This window comes from Sturnira hondurensis, unplaced genomic scaffold (genome assembly GCF_014824575.4).
Source record: "Sturnira hondurensis isolate 20B ecotype Veracruz unplaced genomic scaffold, ASM1482457v3 Scaffold0000022, whole genome shotgun sequence".
NCBI classification, from domain to species: Eukaryota; Metazoa; Chordata; class Mammalia; order Chiroptera; family Phyllostomidae; genus Sturnira; species Sturnira hondurensis.
In genome coordinates, this window is record NW_028072653.1 from 2593175 (window position 1) to 2614081 (window position 20907).

General features: G+C 40.5%; 1 protein-coding gene across 1 annotated transcript in view; it reads right to left on the minus strand.

The window, feature by feature from the left end:
- The window catches only part of GABRB2 (gamma-aminobutyric acid type A receptor subunit beta2), a 189267-nt gene that overhangs the window by 36020 nt on the left and 132340 nt on the right, over nt 1-20907 (minus strand). The window contains exons 7-8 of the mRNA XM_037034096.1: nt 2840-2977; nt 733-885 (exon numbers count right to left, since the gene is read on the minus strand). Coding sequence (XP_036889991.1) covers nt 733-885; nt 2840-2977 — 291 coding nt within the window. The remainder of the gene's footprint in view (nt 1-732; nt 886-2839; nt 2978-20907) is intronic.

A 20907-nucleotide genomic window follows, 5' to 3' on the forward strand; every position in this document is an offset into this window, starting at 1 on the left:
AAATGACTTCTCCAAGTAAGCGATGATTGAATTGAGAACTCATGGTGGAGGAGGTAATATTTCAACATTTAAAAGACCAGTCAGAACTCAAAATATCAAAGATTACTGATTATTTATGTCAAAGATCATAAATTTACTATATCTGGAATAGCAACATAAAAATGTCATGAAATATAACTTATTCTCTTCTTCTAGGTCTTATAACAAGAGAAAAATAAAGCATAAGATAAGTAATATCTTAGATGATTTCTCAAAATTTTTGCTTGGTTTTCTCCTTCCCTTTGCCATGCTACTCCAAAGTATTCATTAGATTTTAGAATTCTTCTACTTAGCTCTTTGTCACATACTGTACTTTCTGGTTTCTCGCTCAGGAAAAAAAAGATGGAAGGAAGTCTTCCCAGGTAAGGAAGCACAGATACCAATTGAATAATTATCAAGCAATATTCCATGAACTACGCTTCAATAAAAATAACACCCTGATGGGACTAATTTCATTACCAACAGCTATTTAGTTAACTAATTTTGACATGAAAGAGCTTTACTATGTGTTTAATTGATTTAATGCTGAATCAGATCATCCAAAGTCTCAGAGTCAAATCCTTGTAACGTGTCAGTCTGGTTTCACCAGGCATCACAAATTTCAGGGTAGGGAAAGCACACTTGTGCACACACACACACACACACGTACACACACACACGAGTCAAACTCCACAGGAGAGAGGAAAGGCCCACCTAATGCCACTCTTGCGGCCGATGCATCATAATTAATCCAGAAGGAGACCCAGGAGAGGATAGTGATGAGGATGGAAGGCATGTACGTTTGCAGGATAAAGTAACCAATGTTTCTCTTCAGCTTGAAACTGAGGGACAACCTGGGGTAGGAACCTGGAGAGGCAATTTTAGAATATCATCATTATCAATCAATACTTGTAAGATACTTTATTTTAAAGGCTCATAAGCAGTTAGTATACCTTTCTAAGTTGAATTTTAGCCCCTGGTGAAGAGCATTTTCTTCTGCAAAACATGTCTGAGAACACTGGGTTTTTAAACAGCAGGAGTTACTTTGGGTTGAAGACATCCCATGCTCAGTAACTAAAAGAATGCCCTGTTTTCTCTGCTCAGCCTCATGTACTGGATCAAAGATACTCATTCCCTACAACTGTGATGACAAGACAGTTTGGGACAGTCCTTATGTCTCCCCTCAATTGTTTGTCAGCAAATCCTCCCAGTAAGGGTTTTTTTTTTTCATATAAGAATAAGGCCACACTCTGATTATAGTAAAAGATAGCTCTCTTTCTAAAATTTATTTTAGAGACAGAGAGAAAGATGGAAAGGAAGGAGAAAAGAAAGTGAGAAAGATTTTGTGTTCCACTTGTTTATGCATTAACTGGTTGATTCTTACATGTGCCCTGACCAGGGATTGAACCTGCAACCTTCGCATATCAGGATAATGCTGTAGCTCTAACAAACTGAGCTGTCTGGCCAGGGCTAAGATACAAAGTCTCAGGATGATTTTAAATCTGGGGCCAAAGGCTATACTTTAAGTAATATAGCAACTCCTAAAAGTTTTGTGAAGGTTTTCATGTGTATGCATTATTTTTTCCTAAAATCACAGCATCCATCAAAGTTCAAAATGATCCCTGACCCCCTCAGAGGTGGAGAATCACTATTTCTGAGCAACATTTGTAGGAGCTTTAACTAAAAAAAAACCATATTCCTGAAGCTGGGTCCTTTGTGGTGATCTGAGAGTCACATGGTAGAAACTATTTATAACAGAATGCAGTCTTAGAACATAAACGATTCACACTGATAAACAGGGTGTGTATGGGGTGAGGAAATAAATTCTAAGTGACTGAAAGAAAGCCTGTGTTGCCTTCTTGGGCTGAACCAAGTGTCTTCATACTAAAGTAAGAATATTTGAAGTAGGAAGTCGTATCTACAGAGTTCCAGGGTTTTAAAACACTCCACACTTAGAAAAAGTTTCCATTATTACTGTTCTTTTTTTTAAAGCAAGGGGCTGCACTGCATTCTTAGTAAATCATACAACTCGTGTCTGAAGTTGTTTGCAGGGACAGGAAGTGCCTGAGCATTTCCAGCTGTAGTATTAGCTATGTCTGCTATGTGGGGAATTCACGTTAATGAGAAAACATAAAGAGGAAATAAGCCCACAATTCCTGTGGGCTTATTATTTTCCCCTCAATGATGATGTAGCAAATTACTACTTCAAATTACTACTGGGCTTTCTTATTGAAAATGTGTGCTGATGAAACCAAGTTTAACAATCTGGAACCTCAGTACTGCAAGGGTAGGGATGCGTCAGGCAAAGGCGTCAGGATCATCTTAAGATCTGGAAGGGTTTTTAGTTCCAAAACAAGAGGTCCTGTTACATAAAGAAACCCTACCCTTTGAGGGAAATGTGAGCTTCTCCTACCCCGCCCTCTCAGAAAGCTTCCCTGTGGTCAGACCTGAGTGAACTGTGACTTGATTATTCCCAGTATATTTGAAAGAATTAAAATCACATCTGTGAGAAGCATAAAACTGGGCAAACAACTCCAGACCCAGGTCTTCATTTCTTTCTGTATCTGACTCTGACAATCAGTCCCTTCTCTGGCAAATGGGAGACCCAGAGCTCAGCTTCTCAGCTTGGTAGGGGGTGCCCTCGGGAAAATAACGCAATGGGCTGCAGGTGAGCAGTGGGCGCAGGGAACTGAGGGTCTGAGCAGGTCTCAGCCTTCTCGAGTGGCCATCCTTCCCTGGACCCTGTCCTGGAATGAGTGAACTCTTTTTACAAAAGGCGACGGAGACTCCTTTGCCCTAACCCCTCTTTCCTCATACACACCTGTGGAAAAAACGACCTTCTTGGTGATAAGTTTGTAATCCACGATGGAGAACTGGGGAAGTTCGATCTTCGTTACTCCCGTTACTGCGTTGTCGTCCCCGCGCCAGTAAAACTCAATGTCATCAGTTGTATATCCATCTGTAAAAGAAAATATATACACACAGACAGATACACAAAACAAAAGACAAACAAGAAACAAAACAGAAAGAATAAAGTTTAGAAGATGAACTACATGAATGATAATAGCTGTAGATAAAGGCTGTTATTATAGGTTGGGTACCATGGTAAGTACCTCAAGCATATCACCACATTTAATCCTCACAACCAACTCAGGAGGGAATTATAATGAGGCCCACAAGAGGCATCAAAGGGTTAGAGAAATTAATAGCTTGCATTAAGTCTTACAACTAGGAAGTGGCGTAATTGGGACTTGAACCTAGCTTTATGTGGTTATGAATCTCGTTTTCTCAAACATTATCATATTACTACATAACCCTGGACAACACTCTTACGAGAAGGCGGAAGAAGAGAAAAGTCATTTAAGATATCAGTATAGCACTGAAGGCTACCAAACTCTCCCTGCAATATAAAATACTTGAATTACATCATGTTCGGGTTTCAGGTCAGAAGAGAACTGATGGTTAAGAAGTGAGTCATCAATTTGTTAATCCTCACCGACGTGATCTCCAAATTGGATTTCGTAACACATCTGAATTTCAAAAACTCCTCCAAAACAAAGCTCAAAAGAACATTGATTCCACCAGTTTCATGGAATAAATATTGTACAAATTTAGAGTGGACACTATCAATGCACAATATATTTAGGCAGTAGGCTTCCGTTCATTCAGTGATTATTTCCTGAGCACCTACTATGTTCATCAGTCCAATGGTCCTGGGGATAGGACTCTGTATAGCAAAGACCCGTCCTCTGTTATAATGACACTTTCAATCCATGGGGAGGAGTAGAACGAGCACAGATACCCTAAGCAATAAGCACACATACAACTGCAATGAATAAACACATATTCAATTGCAAACAGTACTTGCTGTCCAGGGGAGCATGCGACAGCATCTAGTGGATGTGGTCGTATTACACAAACCCACCCACTCACACCCATCAACAGCATACATTCTTTGCATATGACATTTATTTCTTCGAAGAACTTTAGCATCTCAACAGTTGAATTTTTGCAAGCCTAGGAAATAGGACAGATATTGCTCCCCCAATGTCAAAAGCAATCAGAACCGATTAAAAAGACTGCTCAGGTTCTTTGCCTTTTGGCATTTGACTAGTTAGCATAACAATAAGGACTAGAATGGCACCTGTGACTCTTAGCTCTTATGATTTTGAATAAGCCACATTTCCTCCAAAGAGAGAGAGTCATTTCCCAAAACAGTAGAAACAAATTATTTTTCAAAGAACTGAAATGCCCTCGATTTGAAAATTTATACCAACCGCAGCACAGCTCAGCAACATCCTAACTTTATCAGAAATTTGGAGTCCTCATTTCTAGGAGCCACGATTTTTATCAGATGTAGAAACACGGTTTTTTGGAAGAGCTATTGAGACTTGAATTTTTGGTTTTGCAACTACAGGCTTTTGGATGATAACTAATGATTTTAAAAAGCCTTGTTTAGTTGAAAACATCACAAATTATATAATAATCAAAACTGTAGGGTTTTATTATATGATACACAACCAGAATTTTTATTAATTTGACCTCGTTTAGAGCCCTGTTTTGTTAGACACTGTCTTTCCTCGTATCAAACTGATTTTAAAGGGAAGTCCAGGTAATAAGCAGATTCTCAGAAAAGAGTGTCTAACTGCCCTTGAACCTGGACTTTCCTCGTTATGTAGTCTTGACCTAATCCTTAGAACTGAGGCATCTGTCCCAAGGGACAACTGCTCTCTTTCTACGACTGCAACTTTCCTAACACAGCCATGGGACCCCTCCCACTCCGGAGCTCCATCTCAAACATAATCCCGTCTCTCACTTGTTATTTGCACACATCTCTCAGGTACGAAACTTTTCAGTCAATGAAGATCCCACCTTTGATAAAATATTTAAAATAACAAAATAAAAGAAATTAGCTCCTACAATCAACCTAGATATGTATTCTTTCGAATTAGTGTTTTCGAGTTTCTTTGGCTAAATGGCATAGTAAGAGGCAAAGGAGGACACTGCAGAATGACAAAGGGAAGGATCCAACAAGAAGACATAACCCTTGTAAACACGGATGCACCCAACAGAGGAGCACCTAAACAGGTAAAGCAAATCTTGATGGACATGAAGGGAGAGACTGACGGTAAAGCAGTTGTAAAAAGGGATTTTATGGTTTCAATGGATGGATCTTCCAGGCAGAAAATCAACAAGGGGACATTGGCCTTAAACCACACAGTAGGTCAAATGGATTTAGTTGATATCTTCAAAGCATTTCACCCCAAAGCAGCAGAATATACATACTTTTCAAGGGTGCACAGAATGTTTTCTAGGATAGGCCACATGTTAGGGCACAAATCAAGTCTCACTAAATTTAAGAAGATGGAACTCATATCAAACATTTTTTCTGACCATAATGGTATAAAACTAGAAATCAATCAGAAGGGAAAAAAAACGAAAAACACAGAAAGATCCGGAGGCTAATTAACATATTACTCAACAATGAATGGGATAACAATGAGATCAAAGAAAAAAACCAAGTGACACCTTGGAACACATGGAAAGGAGAACACAACAACCCAAATCTATGGAATACAAAGGAAGTAGCTCTAAGAGGGAAATTCAGAACATTACAGGCCCATGTTAAGAAACAAGAAAAATCTCAAACAATGTAACTTTACACTTAAAGGAACTTGAAAAGAAACAACAAACCAAGTACAAAGTGAGTAAAAGGCAGGAAATAATAAAGATGAAAGCAGACAAAGTGAAATAGAGTCCAAAAAAGTGCAAAGGATCTATATAACCGAGAGTTGGATGATTAAGATTGTGGAATCTGACACCATAGTGCAATGTGGGGTATAGAGTTCTTGGCTAGTGCTGGTCTCAAAAACCCCAATCTTCTTGACTTCATTTTGAGTTAACCAAGTATAGAATGTTGCAAATGGAAAGAAAATGCCTGCTTTTGCATCACTGATTTCTGAAGATGAAAGACCAACAACCCATGATAGTGCCATGATGGTCAAGTTCAAAGCCCACTCATATACCGTGTACGATTAGCTGAAAGCAGACCTATTTTTCTTTTCTTTTTCTGTGAACCTTCTCTGAAGGAATCGTTAGCAGTCTCTCAAAGTGGTTAAAAAATAAAACACATGCAAATATTTATGACCTGACTTTTACAGTTTTCATAGAAATAGTGAGTGAAAAATAATTAGATTTCTTTGGAAAGATTATCAGAAGGAGGAGATGCACTGGAGCTCCCCATTAATGTCTTGCAAATTAAATTCATCTTTTATATTTTATTCATGGGATTCTAGAAGCTGAGTCATTAAATTATATTGTATTGTAATCACCAAAAATATAACCCAGATAAATTCAGATGGCCTATGAATAAACCAAAATACTAATTTATTAAAATTTACCTGGAGGAATTAAAACTGCATAAAATGTTGTAACCTCAAATCAGGACAGGTAAATATATACATTTTTAAATGTATATAAGACATGAATGATGGACATGCTGTCTTTCAAATACTGGTAAGAACGTGTAGTATATATGATGTAAGGAGTAAAAATGCCATTTGAACAAAATTCACACACTGAACATGTTCTCACAAGGATGACATTATCTTATTACATAACGTGGCATTTTAAAAAGTTTTTTCCTCTTGATATTAGTCTACATGTTTATTTTGTTATTTGCTAAGTAAGTACTTCATTTCAGAAGGATCTTACTATATAAATAATATGAGCTAGTATCATAAAATTAAACAGATGGCAAATGAGAAGATTCAGAATAAATAATCAGTGACGCCTTTTCTTTTCAAGTGGGAAATTGAAGTGACATTGTTTTCTTGTTACTTATTTAAACTTTGTTCCTCGTTTGAACTGTTGAATGTCACAGGGCAATTATCTATTTCTATTTCTCATTGTATCTAACATAGCAACAGGTATACAGTAACACAGTAGTTGTTTTAGCTTGTTAATTCTCAGTCGTCACAACCAACTGGTGACAACTGACAATTCTGGGCTAGTGTAACTGGAATAATTCACATTAGTCATAGATGGACTCAGAATATTAGGAACTATCTTATCTCAAATTATCTGCCCTATTTATGTTTATCACAGCAAATGAAGAATGTTTTTCAATGGAATACCTCTTTGTAAACTCGGCATATTACTGCTCTATTAGCATTTTAAATTTTATGTGGTTACTTTGTTAGTTTTAAGTTACTACTTGTAAAACTTAATTTATGTTCTGGGAAACACTAAACCAGTGAGATAGGCTCATGGAAAAGGCTTCTCATAGTCCATGTACTAGGAATGACTGCACATTTTGGCCCCTCTTATAGTTACAATGTTATATATAAACACTTAACAAAATTTAGGAAATCCCGCCATAAAGAATCTGTTTACTTTTACTCACCCCTGGAATTTTTCAAACCCATTTGGCCAGATACATTCTCTTAGGATATAAAAAACACCCACCCAGCCCTGACCAGTGAGGCTCAGTTGGTTGGGCATCGCTCTGCAAAGCGAAAGGTCGCCAGTTCCTTTTCTCATCAGGGCACATGTCCAAGGGCACATATCCAAGTTGCAGGTTTGGTCCAAGGTCAGGGTGCGTATGAGAGGCAACTGATCGAAGTCTGTCTCACACATCGATGTTTCTCTCCCTCTCTTTCTCCCTCCCTTCCCGTCTCTAAAAATAAATAAATAAAATCTTTTAAAAAAGACTACCCAGGTGTATTTCATTAAATGCCGGAGTTATTCACACATAACTCCGGGTGATTTAGTTAATGTTCTCTGAAAAGCCAGGGAAGCCTTTGAGGAGACTCATTGTTCCTCAGAAATACATCTTGCTTCTTTGGTGGATTAAACATTGTTTTGCTCTTAAAAAAGTTTTGAGGAGAGAACAAAACATTTGCAAATAACAGCTAAAATTGTCTTTTAAGGGAGCAGGGCAGACAGACATTTCAGGAAAGCGCACAACTGAATGGAAGAAGACAAGTGTTTTCACGAGAGTCGGTGACCACTCAGAAGTCTATCAGCCACCATCAGAGTGCACTCCACCTCAGGCAGACGCCTGGGTGCTGGGCAAACGTGCCAGACTGAGTACAGTCAATGGTCAACTAAAGTTGCAAGGAGCCCTGGCTGGTGTGGCTCAGTGGATTGGGCGCGGGCCTGGGAACCACGCGATCGTGGTTCGATTGCTGGTCAGGGCACATGCCTAGGTTGCGGGCCAGTTCCCAGTGGGGGACACATGAGAGGCAACCACACATTGATATTTCTCTCCCTCTCTCCTTCCCTTCCCCTCTAGAGATAAACAAATAAATTAGAAAAAGAAATTATTAAAAAAAATAAAGTTGCAAGGAGTTTGCAAAAGAGAAAGAGACACACACGCTTGTGAGCCACAACTCTTGAATTCAGCAATGAAAATGTTCCAGGCACTCTGAGTGATTGCCCTGGCTCCTTAATTGCATCTTATTCTTCACTCTGTGTTTCAGATGGACTGCTAGACACGATTTTTGTGCTGTCCAATCATTTTTAGACCTCGAGCAGCTCAGAATAATCGACCTAGGGTAAGTCAGATGATTATCTAGTCACATCTCAGGAAGGAAGGACACCATCAAGTAATGGCCCAGTGTTTGCCCAGCATCAAAGACGAGCTATTTTTTGTGTTATTACTATTTTCAAATTCAAATCTTATGATGTAAGGGCATAGGAAATCAATCACACTCAAGTAGAATGCCAGATTTTGTGCTTTCAAGATCATTTCTTAATTTGAATTTCAATGCAGATCTTTGCGTTTGCTGTCCTTGTACGGAAGCAGGGTGGTCTGGAGGCTGCGTCTGCAGGTTCAGCTACAGGACATTCCTTAAGCTCGCGCTCTTGTGTTTGGAGAGATGAAGCAATTAAGTCGGTGGTCCAAGTAAGATAAACCAATTCAAAATAATCCTAAACAAAAATTGCTAAACAACAATAATAATCACAGCTGCCAGTAAAAAGCCCTCAGGTGTCAGACACTGCCTTAAACTCTTTACATGTCTCTATCTAGAACCCTACAAACTAGATTGGGTTAGGTTACCAGGAATTCTCCCTGCCCCCTAATGAGGCTTTTCCCACTTGCCTGAGCCCTGAGCCTGAAGTCATAGAGAAGAGGCAGAGAACTTTTGGCTTCAGGGAGAGATTGGCATTCGTCAAATTTAATGTGTATAAAGTAATCTTTTTAAAATGCAAGCTCTGATTAAGCAGGTGGAGGCTGACATTCTGCACAAACTAATAAACTCCCAGGTGGTGAGGATGCTGTTGGCCCGTGGACCACCCATAGGAAGCAAATGATTCTCAGAGCAAAAGTCAATACATCCTGGCCTGGGAGTCAGGCGAGGAATGTCTGGTACCAAGTCTGAGCCAGAGAAAAACAATGCTTCTCTGAACAAAGGTGTTGTCAGTTCCCAAATCAAAATATCTTCTCCCAGTTCTGCTTCCTTACAAGGGACAACATGTCATATTTCTGATGCTGGTTTTCTTTAACAATCTATGACCTGTGATCATGAATAAGGCAGTGATAGCAGAGAATAGAGAAATGGGGTCTAAAGGTTTTTGGTAAATTTGTCTTCATGGCACTTTTCTGTGAATACTTTGCCTCATTAGGACTAACGATATTCCACTCCAGCATTCAATCTCTGCATCTTTTATTTATATTCCTCAACGGACTAGTCAAGAGTCCTATGCTAACCTAACCTATGCTATCCATGCTGCTATTATTACTTATTCTAAAAATGCGTTGCTGCTTCCATTTCTTGGCCTAAAAAACAAACAGAAACACAGAATGAGAAACGAAAATATGGAGAACTTCTTGATGGCCTTCGCACAGGCTCAGAAGAAATGCAAATCCTTCAGAGAGGCATGAAAGCCCCGCATCTATCCCCCTTGCGGCCACATCTTCGGTCCCATTTCCTCCTCCTCCAAAGCTCCCACGCACTCCAGGAACCTTTGACCTCCAGGCCTCAGCTCAAGCTGTTTCAATGACCTGAGATATTTTTCTCTCCGATCAGATGCCTGCAAACCTTAGGTGCCCATTCCCACTGTCATCTTCCCCAATACGCTGTCTCATCCCTGGCCCTCCCCACTCCACTGGGACCCTTCCTGTTTCCCTTCCTGATGTTTCCAGTGCACTTTGCGTTCATTTCTGCTACTAGTTCTCACCGCCAGTTTTGCATGAGAAGATCTGTAGATGGGTGGGTTTCAGCCAACAGACTACCCTGGAGGGAGAAGAACCAGGTCTGGGACTTCTCCGTGACCCTTCTCCTCCTTCATGCAGGTCTTAGGACTAAGTGTGGCGCTCACACCACAAGCCTGCCTGGTTGAACTGTCGCATGGTCACCCTTTGCCTGTGGCCCACCAGGGACCCCTCTTAGGAGTGCAGTGATGCCCAGACACGATTCGTCGAACTGCGAGGTGGTAGAACTGTAACCCCGGGCATCCTCTGCATCATGGGGTGTGGAATTCCCAGGCACCAGCCTTGCAGTCACTAGCAGGAAGGCAGTGGCACTGGGACCAGTCTGTGAAAAGAGCTACCATGTTGAAGTAAAGGCCCCTGTGCTGAAAGAAACTTCCTGCTGTTGCTGACTTTTAACGTATATTGTCATTCTTAGGCGAGCAAATGTATCTTATGAGTGGCCATGGCCCTTGGGTAATGCCTTTCTCAGGGCTGATAGATTTTTGGAAACCAATCTGCCACAGTTGCCTCCAGAGGCAGCTGATACCTACAGCTCCCTGGTGACAAGGGGATATGGTCCCAGGGAAGCGTTTGTTAACTCAAGGGTGATAATAGAAGATGTTTAAATTACCAAGGCCAGTTGGATGGCCTAGGGGTATGCACAGCTGTGTACTAAAGTGCTATCAAACCCATCTGCTTTCTAATTTGAGGTGGCGAAGGAGGGGATGGCCCTGTCTACCAGTGTTAGAAGTGGTCGGGGCTTCTCCCTCTTAGCCCATTTTTTCATGCCTCCCCGTTGTGACGGGGGTCGACTGAGGATGCATAGGTTTAGGGATGTCGGCTGAGTGCTCTTGCGGAGGAATTTTTGGCCTTTAACCATGGCTGGCCTGTGACACGGACTGTTAGCATGTGTCTTGACTAATAAGAAAATCTTCCATACTGCTCTTAAGCTCCAGATATAAGCCCCCTTCATCTCTGCTTACATAATATCCTCTATTAGCATTCAATAAATGAAATTATCTGGTAAGAAATCTATCTCCCTATACAGCAGGTCTTCAAGCAATGAATAACATTGTTTCATTTGATGATATTTTGTCATAAGGTTGTTGGATGCCCTGGGAACTTAACTCTTGTTTAGATCGACTAGCCAATGATAAAACTGATTTCCATATAAGTCATTTTGCTTAAAATTATAGGACCTATCAATGACGTTCAGTGAGGACTTGCTGTACTCAGTTGTGAGTTCTTATTTAAACAAAGGGCATGCATTCCTAAATCTGTGACCATGGCTTGGAGTGGAAAAGGTGGCAGATATCAGTCAGATTGCTTGGATGACCAACACTGTGTTTGGTGAGCTTACGGGCCTATGCAAACAGCAGGAGAAAGGCCCAGGGAAACGAGGCACGCGAGCTGCTGTTATTCTAACCGAGAGATAATTACGTCAGCGATTCCAAACCAATAGATACCAAAAGCGAACGTCATTTTCAATATGCGGCAGGGTGCTTAGGTGATTTTTGCAAGCTGCTTCTGGCCTCCTGAGTTGTAGCTCTTGCATGTGCACACCGAATATTTCCAACCCACACTGTCCAAGACAAGGGGCCCCAATGCCTAAAAACAACTAAGACCGCGCCTTTGACTTGACAGCAGATAAGTCCAAATGTACTCGGTGACTTATGCTGATCCTACCAATCCAAATTGACTTTCATATTAGTAGCTTGGATATTAGTACCTTAAATATTCTTCAACAGCCAACATTAAAGCACACCATCCACAAAGATTTAATAAAGCAAAACAAAAAACCTTGTTTAGTACTTACTAAAACTTATTTCCTTAGTCCCCAAGGATTAGGCAATTGCAGATAATAGGGTCATTTTCTGACTGGAACAAAACTCAATTGATTTTCCAATTCAAGGGCAGTTCCCAAACCACATTATCTTATAGAACTATGGTTCTACATTACAAATGGTTTCTACGCAGACAAGGGAAAAATAATGATCTAATATTACCAACACAGCAGATTGGCATTTAATATAACAGCCCTATGACTTAAAGAGTGATTCACCTTAGCAGTATCCTCGAATTCTAGTGAGCCAACCATTTACCCAACGACCCGTTAAATATGCCTATTCGTGAGCCCTACCTACAGGAGGTCTAACTGTGTGGGTACATTAATACATGTACCAGCTGATTCTGATATATGTTCACACATTCATGCATGGAAAGAATATGCTCTAGGGTTTAAAAAAGTCCTCTAAAAATTCAAGAATGTTCTAGAGGACATATCCTGGGGACTATGGGACTATGTCATCTTGGAGTCTACATCTGAGATAATGGACCTCTCCTGTGGCCTAAAGTACTTTGGTCCAAATTGGCCACTTCCATATGTCTGAAATAAAACTCCAGCACGTTCGGGGGGGCTCTACTCTCCACCCCTCACCACTCATCTCCTGGAGCAGGACCACCTTGTGCCTGCAGAGCTGGTTTCCCAATGGTCTAGACTCTGGTCAACGTCTTCCAGTGGCTTCTCATTTTGCCTTATCCTAAAACAAACCAGCCTCTTCACATGATCCAACTCAGGGCCTGCCTGCACCTTCCGGCCAACCTGTACTGGCTTTTGATTTGCTCTTTATAGGAACAGCAGGTCATTTCTGTCTTGAGGCCTTCCCAACTTGCCCCGCGCTCCCTTTCACGTATACACCCAACACGGGCGCCTCTTCCTCCCCGGTCAGGTTGCGGTTTCAGTGACCTCCTTGTGAAGCCTGGCCCCCCTTTCTTACAACTGTGCTGTTGTCCTGGTTCCCCACGACAGCTGCTCTCTTCATTTTTACCTTACTTTTCTTTATAGTCGACCACTCAGAAATTGGCGTCTCTATTTGTTTATTCCATTGCTGTTCTCTGCGCACTAGGTGTCAATTTCTATAGCGCCGGAAAGTGGGATGGTATCTATGCAGCTCACCAGGATCTGTAAAACATCCTTGACGTTGCTTGGTACGTGACAAATGCTAAATACAAGGTTTTGAATGAATAAGTAAATCCTGCTGATTAACATCTATGTAAGACAGTGTTTTCAACCAGTATGCTGCAGCACACTGGTGTGTTGTGAGAATTTTTAGAACAGCCAGTACCTGACTGTTTAGCCAGGGGCACTGCCCTCTTTTCCTTTAGGTTGTCAAATAAAAAAAAAAATTTACAACACCCAACACACAACAATAGCCGTCCGGTGTGGATGAATCAAAACTACAGCTATTTCCTTTATTGTTGGCAAAACATATATTTTTTTGGTGTGCTACAGAATTGTAGCGATTAGTTTATGTGTGACATGAGATGAAAATGATTGAAAATTGCTGATATAAGAGATAACATTGGCCTTATTACCTCCAGGTGTTCTAAATAAACCAAAAGTATCATTAGTAGGTATCTCTGTTAAACTGTCAGATTAACAACTGACTTTTAAAAAGAAGTACTGGACGAAAGCCACAGCAAAGTACGAGGCTATATAAATTCACAGATGGGGAAACAGCTGACAGTTTTTTATTTAGATGGGAGCGTTGCCATTGTGTATTAAGTGCCACAGTGTTTGGAGGTTTATTTAGTATTCATACTACAAAGGAATAGGTCCTCTTGGCTCATCACGCTTTATGCAGATGTGATACTTTTATAAAGTGTCTTGTTTATATCACAAAAGTGTCTTACTCAAAAAATGGACTTCTGTTATTAACCTATTGACATACTCCTTTGGTTCTCATTCCTTATTTTGTTGTCATCCTCTAGCTTCGCCAACAAAACAAGGCACCGTGATGAATACACGGTTTTAAAATAAAAGGAGCAAAGATGAGATAAGTGAAATTTGAAAACAGAATTTAAATTTAAAACAGAGTTTAGAGCCAAACACACACACACACACTCACAAATAGAATCAGATGAAGGCAAAGGAAAACTGATGTTTTGCTAGATTTTTAAAATTTGCAAACATTCAAATTTAAGCAAATAGGATCATTGAAGAGGGTAACTTGATGTCATGATTTAAGATTTGTTGTAATAGAGAACCACCAGCATAACTTAAAGTCTTCTTAAAGTAGTAACCTTGAACTAAGAGATTCTATCAGATCTGAATCTGGTTCCTCTATCTTCACAATTTATGCCAGGGATGTGGCATATTAAAAAGGATGACTACTGTGGATAAATTCAGGGTCTCTGCCCCCACTAAAGCCAACCTCAGTGGGAACTGCTCCTCTCCTCAGCCCCTGGGGAAACTGGACTGTACCCCGACCCCCGCTGATTGTACTCGGTTGGATGTCCTCTCTAGGCCTGATCAATCACATCCCTTCCCTAAGAATCTGGAACTAAAAAGCAGAATAAGAAAAGGCCATGATTTGGAGAGAGAGGGGAGAATGAGGAATGAAGAGACTGTAACAGGCCGTAAAAGAGTGGAGGAAGTCAATGTGTGGAGACAGAAGGGTGCAAAAATGTTACGGGAGACGGTCCATAGGGCTCCTGCAAAAAAATCAGAAGGAGGCAGAGAGAGACATGGACAAAGAAGCCTTCTTGTCCCTAAAGCCCAGTTTAGGTCCCAGCATCCAAAGAATCTTGGATACCTCTGGAACCCTAGTTATTCCCAAATAACTAGGGATGTTATTTTGGGGGATGTCTCTGAGATTGCTTCTTACATTTTTATTCTATACTTATTTATTGAATGCCTACTATGTACACGCATGGTTCTCAGCACTTATGGCACATTGCTTTAAAAAAAAGATTAAAGAAATACTTCTCCTCACTGTGAATGCATTCTCTCCAGCAGGAAAAAACAGACAATGGACAGTAAGCATAACAAACAGGTGAATTATGTGCTGCATTAGAAAGTAATATGACTTATATGCTACGGACAAAAATGTAGAGCAAGGTAAGAAGTGTGCGAGGTCTTGGGAAGGCCTCCAGGTTGCCATGTTACGCAGAGAGATCACTGCAGGCCTTATCGCGAAGTGGACATGTGAGCAAAGACTGAAAACTGATGGAGACCTCAGTCGTGAGCCCGTCGGTGGAACTGCCTGTCAGGCAGATAAAGGAGATGGTGCAAAGGCCCACAGCTGGGATGGCGACTGGTGGGCTGGAAGGATGATGAGCAACCCAGCGTGGATGGAACAGAATAAACAAGGTGAAGGAACAGGAGAGGAGGTCAGAGAGGTACTGAGGGAGGGGGGCGTCTGTCATGAAATCATGCAGGCTCTTGTCTGGAATTAAACTTCTACTTTAAGGGCTTTTAGCAAAGATGACAAGGTCTGGCATGAGATTAAGGAAATTATTCTAGCTTCTACGTGACGATGATCAATATGGGGGCTGGTAAAGTGTGTGAAGAAAGAGAACCTGTTGGAAGACTTTGGTAGTAATTTAAGTAAGAGATAATGGGGACCTTACATCATGGTGGAAGCAAAGGAGATGGTGAAGGGTGGTGGCATTTTAGAAATATTCTGAAGTTTCAGCTAATAGGATTTCATGTAGGAAGTGAAATAAAGAGAGCAGACTATTACATCGTAAGGTTCCTGCCCTGAATAAACGGAAGGATGGAGTTGACATTAAATGAGATGTGAGGGCTCACACATTACAGATTCTGGCAAGAATGTAAAGAAGCTCAGTCCAGGACGTACAATTGAATGTATGAAGTCTGGTGTTTGGGAGAGAAGTCTGGATTTGGAGATACATATTTGGATATAATCAGCATATTGATGATATTGAAAGCCATGAAACTGATGAGCTAGTCAAAGGAACAAATCCAAGAGCTGAGTCCTGGGTACTCTTGTATTAAGAATTCAGATTGAAGAGAAAAAAATTGCAAAGGAGACAGAGGGAAAACTTTGTAAGTAAGATAAGAAGAAAACCTAGAAAGAGTGCAGTAAATACAATCAAAGAAGGAAAATGTACTAAGGAGAAGGGAGTAATCAACAGGATCAAATGATCCTTCTGTAACACAAGGCACGAGCTGAGAACTGAAGAGTGTCCACTTGAGTTGTTAGCATTGTGAAGGTCACTGTCAACCACGACAAATCCAGCTTTGGTGGCATGGTGGAAGGGAGAGGCATACTGGCATGGTTTTAAGGATAAAATGAGAGAAGAGGTGACTGAAGGAATTTGGCTCCCCAAGAGGGAAAAGAAGTACTATGGTAGCTAGCAGGGTTTGCTGGTTTATTTCTCTAGAGTTGAAAGAAATCATAAGAGCATGCACGTGCTATTGATGGGAGTCACCAACAAAGGACTAAAAGCTGGTGATGTGGGGAAGAGAGGGTGAACTGCCAGAGTCATCCCCTTGAGTGGGCAGGATGCAGGAGGTATATTTAGATGGGAGCATGGGAACAGCAGGGGTAAGGCTGATGTGTGGGTGTGGACACTGGGAGGTGGGTGGGTGTGGTGGTAGGAATGTTCTAAGTTCTCTCATGATGATTCAGTTTGCTCAGTGAGGTGGGAAGCAAGGTCATTAGCCAAGAGTAAGAATCTGGCAGGAGATGCTGAGAAAATAAGAAGGCAGGGGAGAAGGCATGAAGCGGTTGTTCAGGAGAAAGGAAGAATGAATGGACCAAGCAAGTATATTACTTCCAGTAACATTAAATGCTTACCTGTTAACTAGTGTCGACCCAACTAAAAATGCTTACCTGAAGTTCGTGGTCATGAAGTTAAAGGTAGACCTGTCAGGGTCCTTCATTGCACTGCTTAAGTGGGCTTTTTCTTTGTATCCAAAGAGTCTTGATTAGAATATAGAATTACATGGAGACAGTTTTGCCTCCTGAAGTATCTATGGGTGGCAGTTCTATTTTGATGGGTAGTAAGGAAAATCTAGGGCACTATTAAGTGTTTTTTCCTTCTAGCATATCTAGGCATACCTAGTCCAAACTGTTAAAGATTTGTAAATTTGATACATTGGGAAAAATATGTACTCAAAATTCAGAAAGACAATGTTTAAAGGACAGGCTACAATATTTCATCTCGCCCATGCCATTTTCCACTCCATCACTGGCATGCAGTGCTGACAATATAATGCATATTTTAGGACCTTTGCATAATAATACTGGTAAACTTCAGTAAGACTCCATTTTGCTTTATTGTTTTAAATTAGCTGGGTTTGGAATGAAATACCCTTTGAGACCATAAGGCCGTTATCTTGCTACAGATGGAATGTCCGTGTCCTCACAAGTTCTTATATTAACATTGAGTTCCCCAGTGTGATGGTATTTGGAGGTTGGATGTTGGGAGGTTAATCATGTCATGAACGTGGGGCCCTCAGTCTGGAATTAGTGCCCTTATCAGAGACCCCAGGCAGCCCCCCACCCCTTCCACCCTGTGGGGACACAGCAAGAAGGTGGCTATCTGTGAACCAGGAAGTGGGCTCTCATCAGACATTGAGTCTGCTGGTGTCTTCAACTTGAACTTCTACCTCTAGAGCCACAAGAAATGAATGTCTGTCATTCACAGTTCATAGAACACTATAGTGTTCTGTTAGAGCAGCCCAGAGAAACTGGGGAGCGTCACACACACAGATGGAGACAGACAGGTACACACACACACACACACACGTGCAGTGTCTGAAGTCACATGACTTCTCCTGGGGTATAAGGTGGCAGGGGAACACACACCCCTTTATTAGATTATTGATGATGACGATGATGATAAATGATAACCAGGATCTACTGAGTTAAGCTGTCAGGTGCCAAACACTATAAAATGCTTTAAATCATCTCCTAATCTTATGATCAGGTCACTTTTATTCCTATTTTGGTTTGTAAGCTGTCAGAAACATTGAGAATTGGGATTTTCATTATGGTAGGAAAGAACTACAGAAAGAAAGAAAAATGGAGTATTTTATCTTGAAAAGAATATATATTTCCTAGATCTCTCCATTAAACATGCCTCAGCAATGATGAACCCTGCGACAACAAACACCCCCATCGCCTAGATTGTAGTCCCTTATCATTCCCTACTAAAGAGAACCACAGCTATTTAGAAAAGTAAGTCGTTCCCACTTTGGGGCAACATAGACTAGAATAACTTGTCATATTAGAAAGCAAGGAAGGAGCCAACGAATACTACTGTGTATCAAAAAGTTTCACAGAACACCTTAAGGTAAGAAATAGAAAAATTTTTGCCACAGCTTTGCCTCCAATGTTTAAATTAGATCTTGCTTACCTGACCAATGATAAGACACTCATGTTCTTATACTAAAGAAAAAAAACAATGTATTTTTAAGTGCTCCTTCCTTTAATACAATTCTCAAGTTTGGTAGTTATTGAGCAGTAAATCTACAAGAAGCATCCACCATTTCAGTCACTATAATGATTCCCCCATAAGCAAAAATTTTTGCAAATTCACTTAGAATTACTGAATAATTTTTATATTATTTAAAAGAATCTTTATCCTGCAGGATAAAGTGACAAGTGAGTGGTCCAGAAGAACCATTCAACAAGTATTTTTTTAAAAAAATGCTTTAATCAAGAAAGTCTGGGTTTTATTAGATGATGCTTTCGTAATCTAATGTCCCCCTCCCCCAACCCCCAGATTTCCTCAGGTCTAGTCTTACCACAACTGGATACTTTTTTGGATGAAGAAGGGGTTGGGCACATTCAGACACATGACTGGGAGGCTCAGAGCAATAATTAAAGGGAAACCATTTAAGGGGCATTGGTAGGAAGTACAAACCAAAGCTCTGGACCACAGACTCACAATTAAGTGACAGCCTAGGTTCATATCCCAGCTTTGCCTGGTTCTCAAAGGCATTCCACTGTGTGCAAAAACGCTGCAGCCAACAAATGTATTTTCTCACAGATTAATATTTGAGGCCCTGATTCAATACCCATAGGAGACAATATCAGTAGCCCATATTAAACCCCTCCCTTCTTGAATAAATGGTAACAGAACCTGTCATTTTTAGAAAATATTTTCATTTTATGGTAATTCCTTCATGAGTGTTGGCCTTATTTTTGGAAGGACTTCATTTCATGCCCGAATCATTCAGAGTCCACATACGACCTCATTAGATACACTCCACTACACACGGGCACCACCACCACCACCGCGAATTGATAACCTAGGGGCATTTGTAAATAACTAGACATTCTATGCACCTTAAATAACCCTAAAGGAAGAGTATTAGTATCACAGCTTTTCAGATAGAGAATTAGGGATACTGAGAGGTTAAGATATCTGCTCCCATCAACCAGTAAACAGCAGGACCAGACTTCGAGCCTTTGCCTGTCCGCCTCCAAAGTGTCTTCTCACACAGGACGCTTTGGAGCTTCTCTTATAAACTACTTCATGGAAGGAAGATGCACACGAGCCTCTGAGACAGCAGTGTCATGAAGCTACCGAGAGTTACAATGCTATCTTATCTTTATTCTTGCTGCAAAGCGGGATTCGTGAATGACTCTTCTTTCTGTCTCCGGGATGCTACGCTTGGGTGGGCTTTTCGCCTGCACCTGGAAGGCATTAGGTGCTTCAGGTGCCCATTGAGCTGGCACTAAAAGTTCTCAGTTCCTTCAGAATGAGTTCGGTGAAGCCAGCTAAGCTGGCGCTTTTATGTCAGGAGCATTTTGTTCTGCCTGATTCCCCAGAGAACTGTTATAAAAAGTAACCTAGATTCTAAAGAATACAATAAACCATTGCGAAAGGAAATGACAGTCATAAAAAGGGAATCTCTTTCAAAACTGCATCTAAAATGAAAAGGATGAGTGGCACCGCTAGCCCCGAGGCAGAATGTTGCTGATGAAGCAATGACCAAAGAATATCTATTATCTCCCCACCAGCTAAGGGTTTCTGTGCTTCTACTGCTCTTAGCTATGAAATAGGGAAGTGATTGTTCTCCACATTTGGGTACTTGAATCTCATTCAAGTAAATGTGCACAAAGGACTATAAATTTAGAACCAATCATTTGACATGATCTGAACAAAATCAACAAAGATCTAATTTAACCAAAGAAAAATTTCTATCTAAATACCAGTCAGCTGGGTACCTTGAAAGAAGGAATAACCTTCAGTTGTCCTACTTAGCATGTGCTAAGTGCTCAATGAATCCTTCACTGAAAGGATGTAGGGACACATACGTGGGGCAATGAATGGTGCTCCGTTTTTGATTGAAAAATCAGGGTATGGTTACCAGGATGAGCTGTTTATATATCTACTATTCTGTTGTTGATCAAGATTACCAAACTTTTGTTTGAAGAGAAATCTACCCCTTTAGAAATTCAGACATTGCTCTAAGATATAGTGTACCGATAAGAAAAAAAATCTGTGAGATATAACATACATAGTTTCTAATTTATTAATCTGTCAAGTTCCTTTTAGGAATCTCTTGATAGTAATAGTCCATATTAACTTCTTCATTCTGTGACTTTCTCTAACTCACAACTTAGCATTTTATAAACTATTTCAAATTGTAACTACAAGAGAGATTTTCTGTATATGATTTTAAAAAACATGTTAAAATGTTACAGCTGAATTCAAACCCATGGGTTGTTGTCAAGACGAGATTATTGACATGGAAATGATCCACTTGAGCCCTGGTGCGTCTCAATAGCTCAGTGCCAGGTAGGTATCATTTTTGCTGTTGAACTTCAAGTAAAATATTGAGAAAAACCAACTTCATACTTTGAGTCTACTAAAACAGGAAGTAGCATTTATTTTTCTCTCCAAAAGCAGTGACTAGGAATTATTAT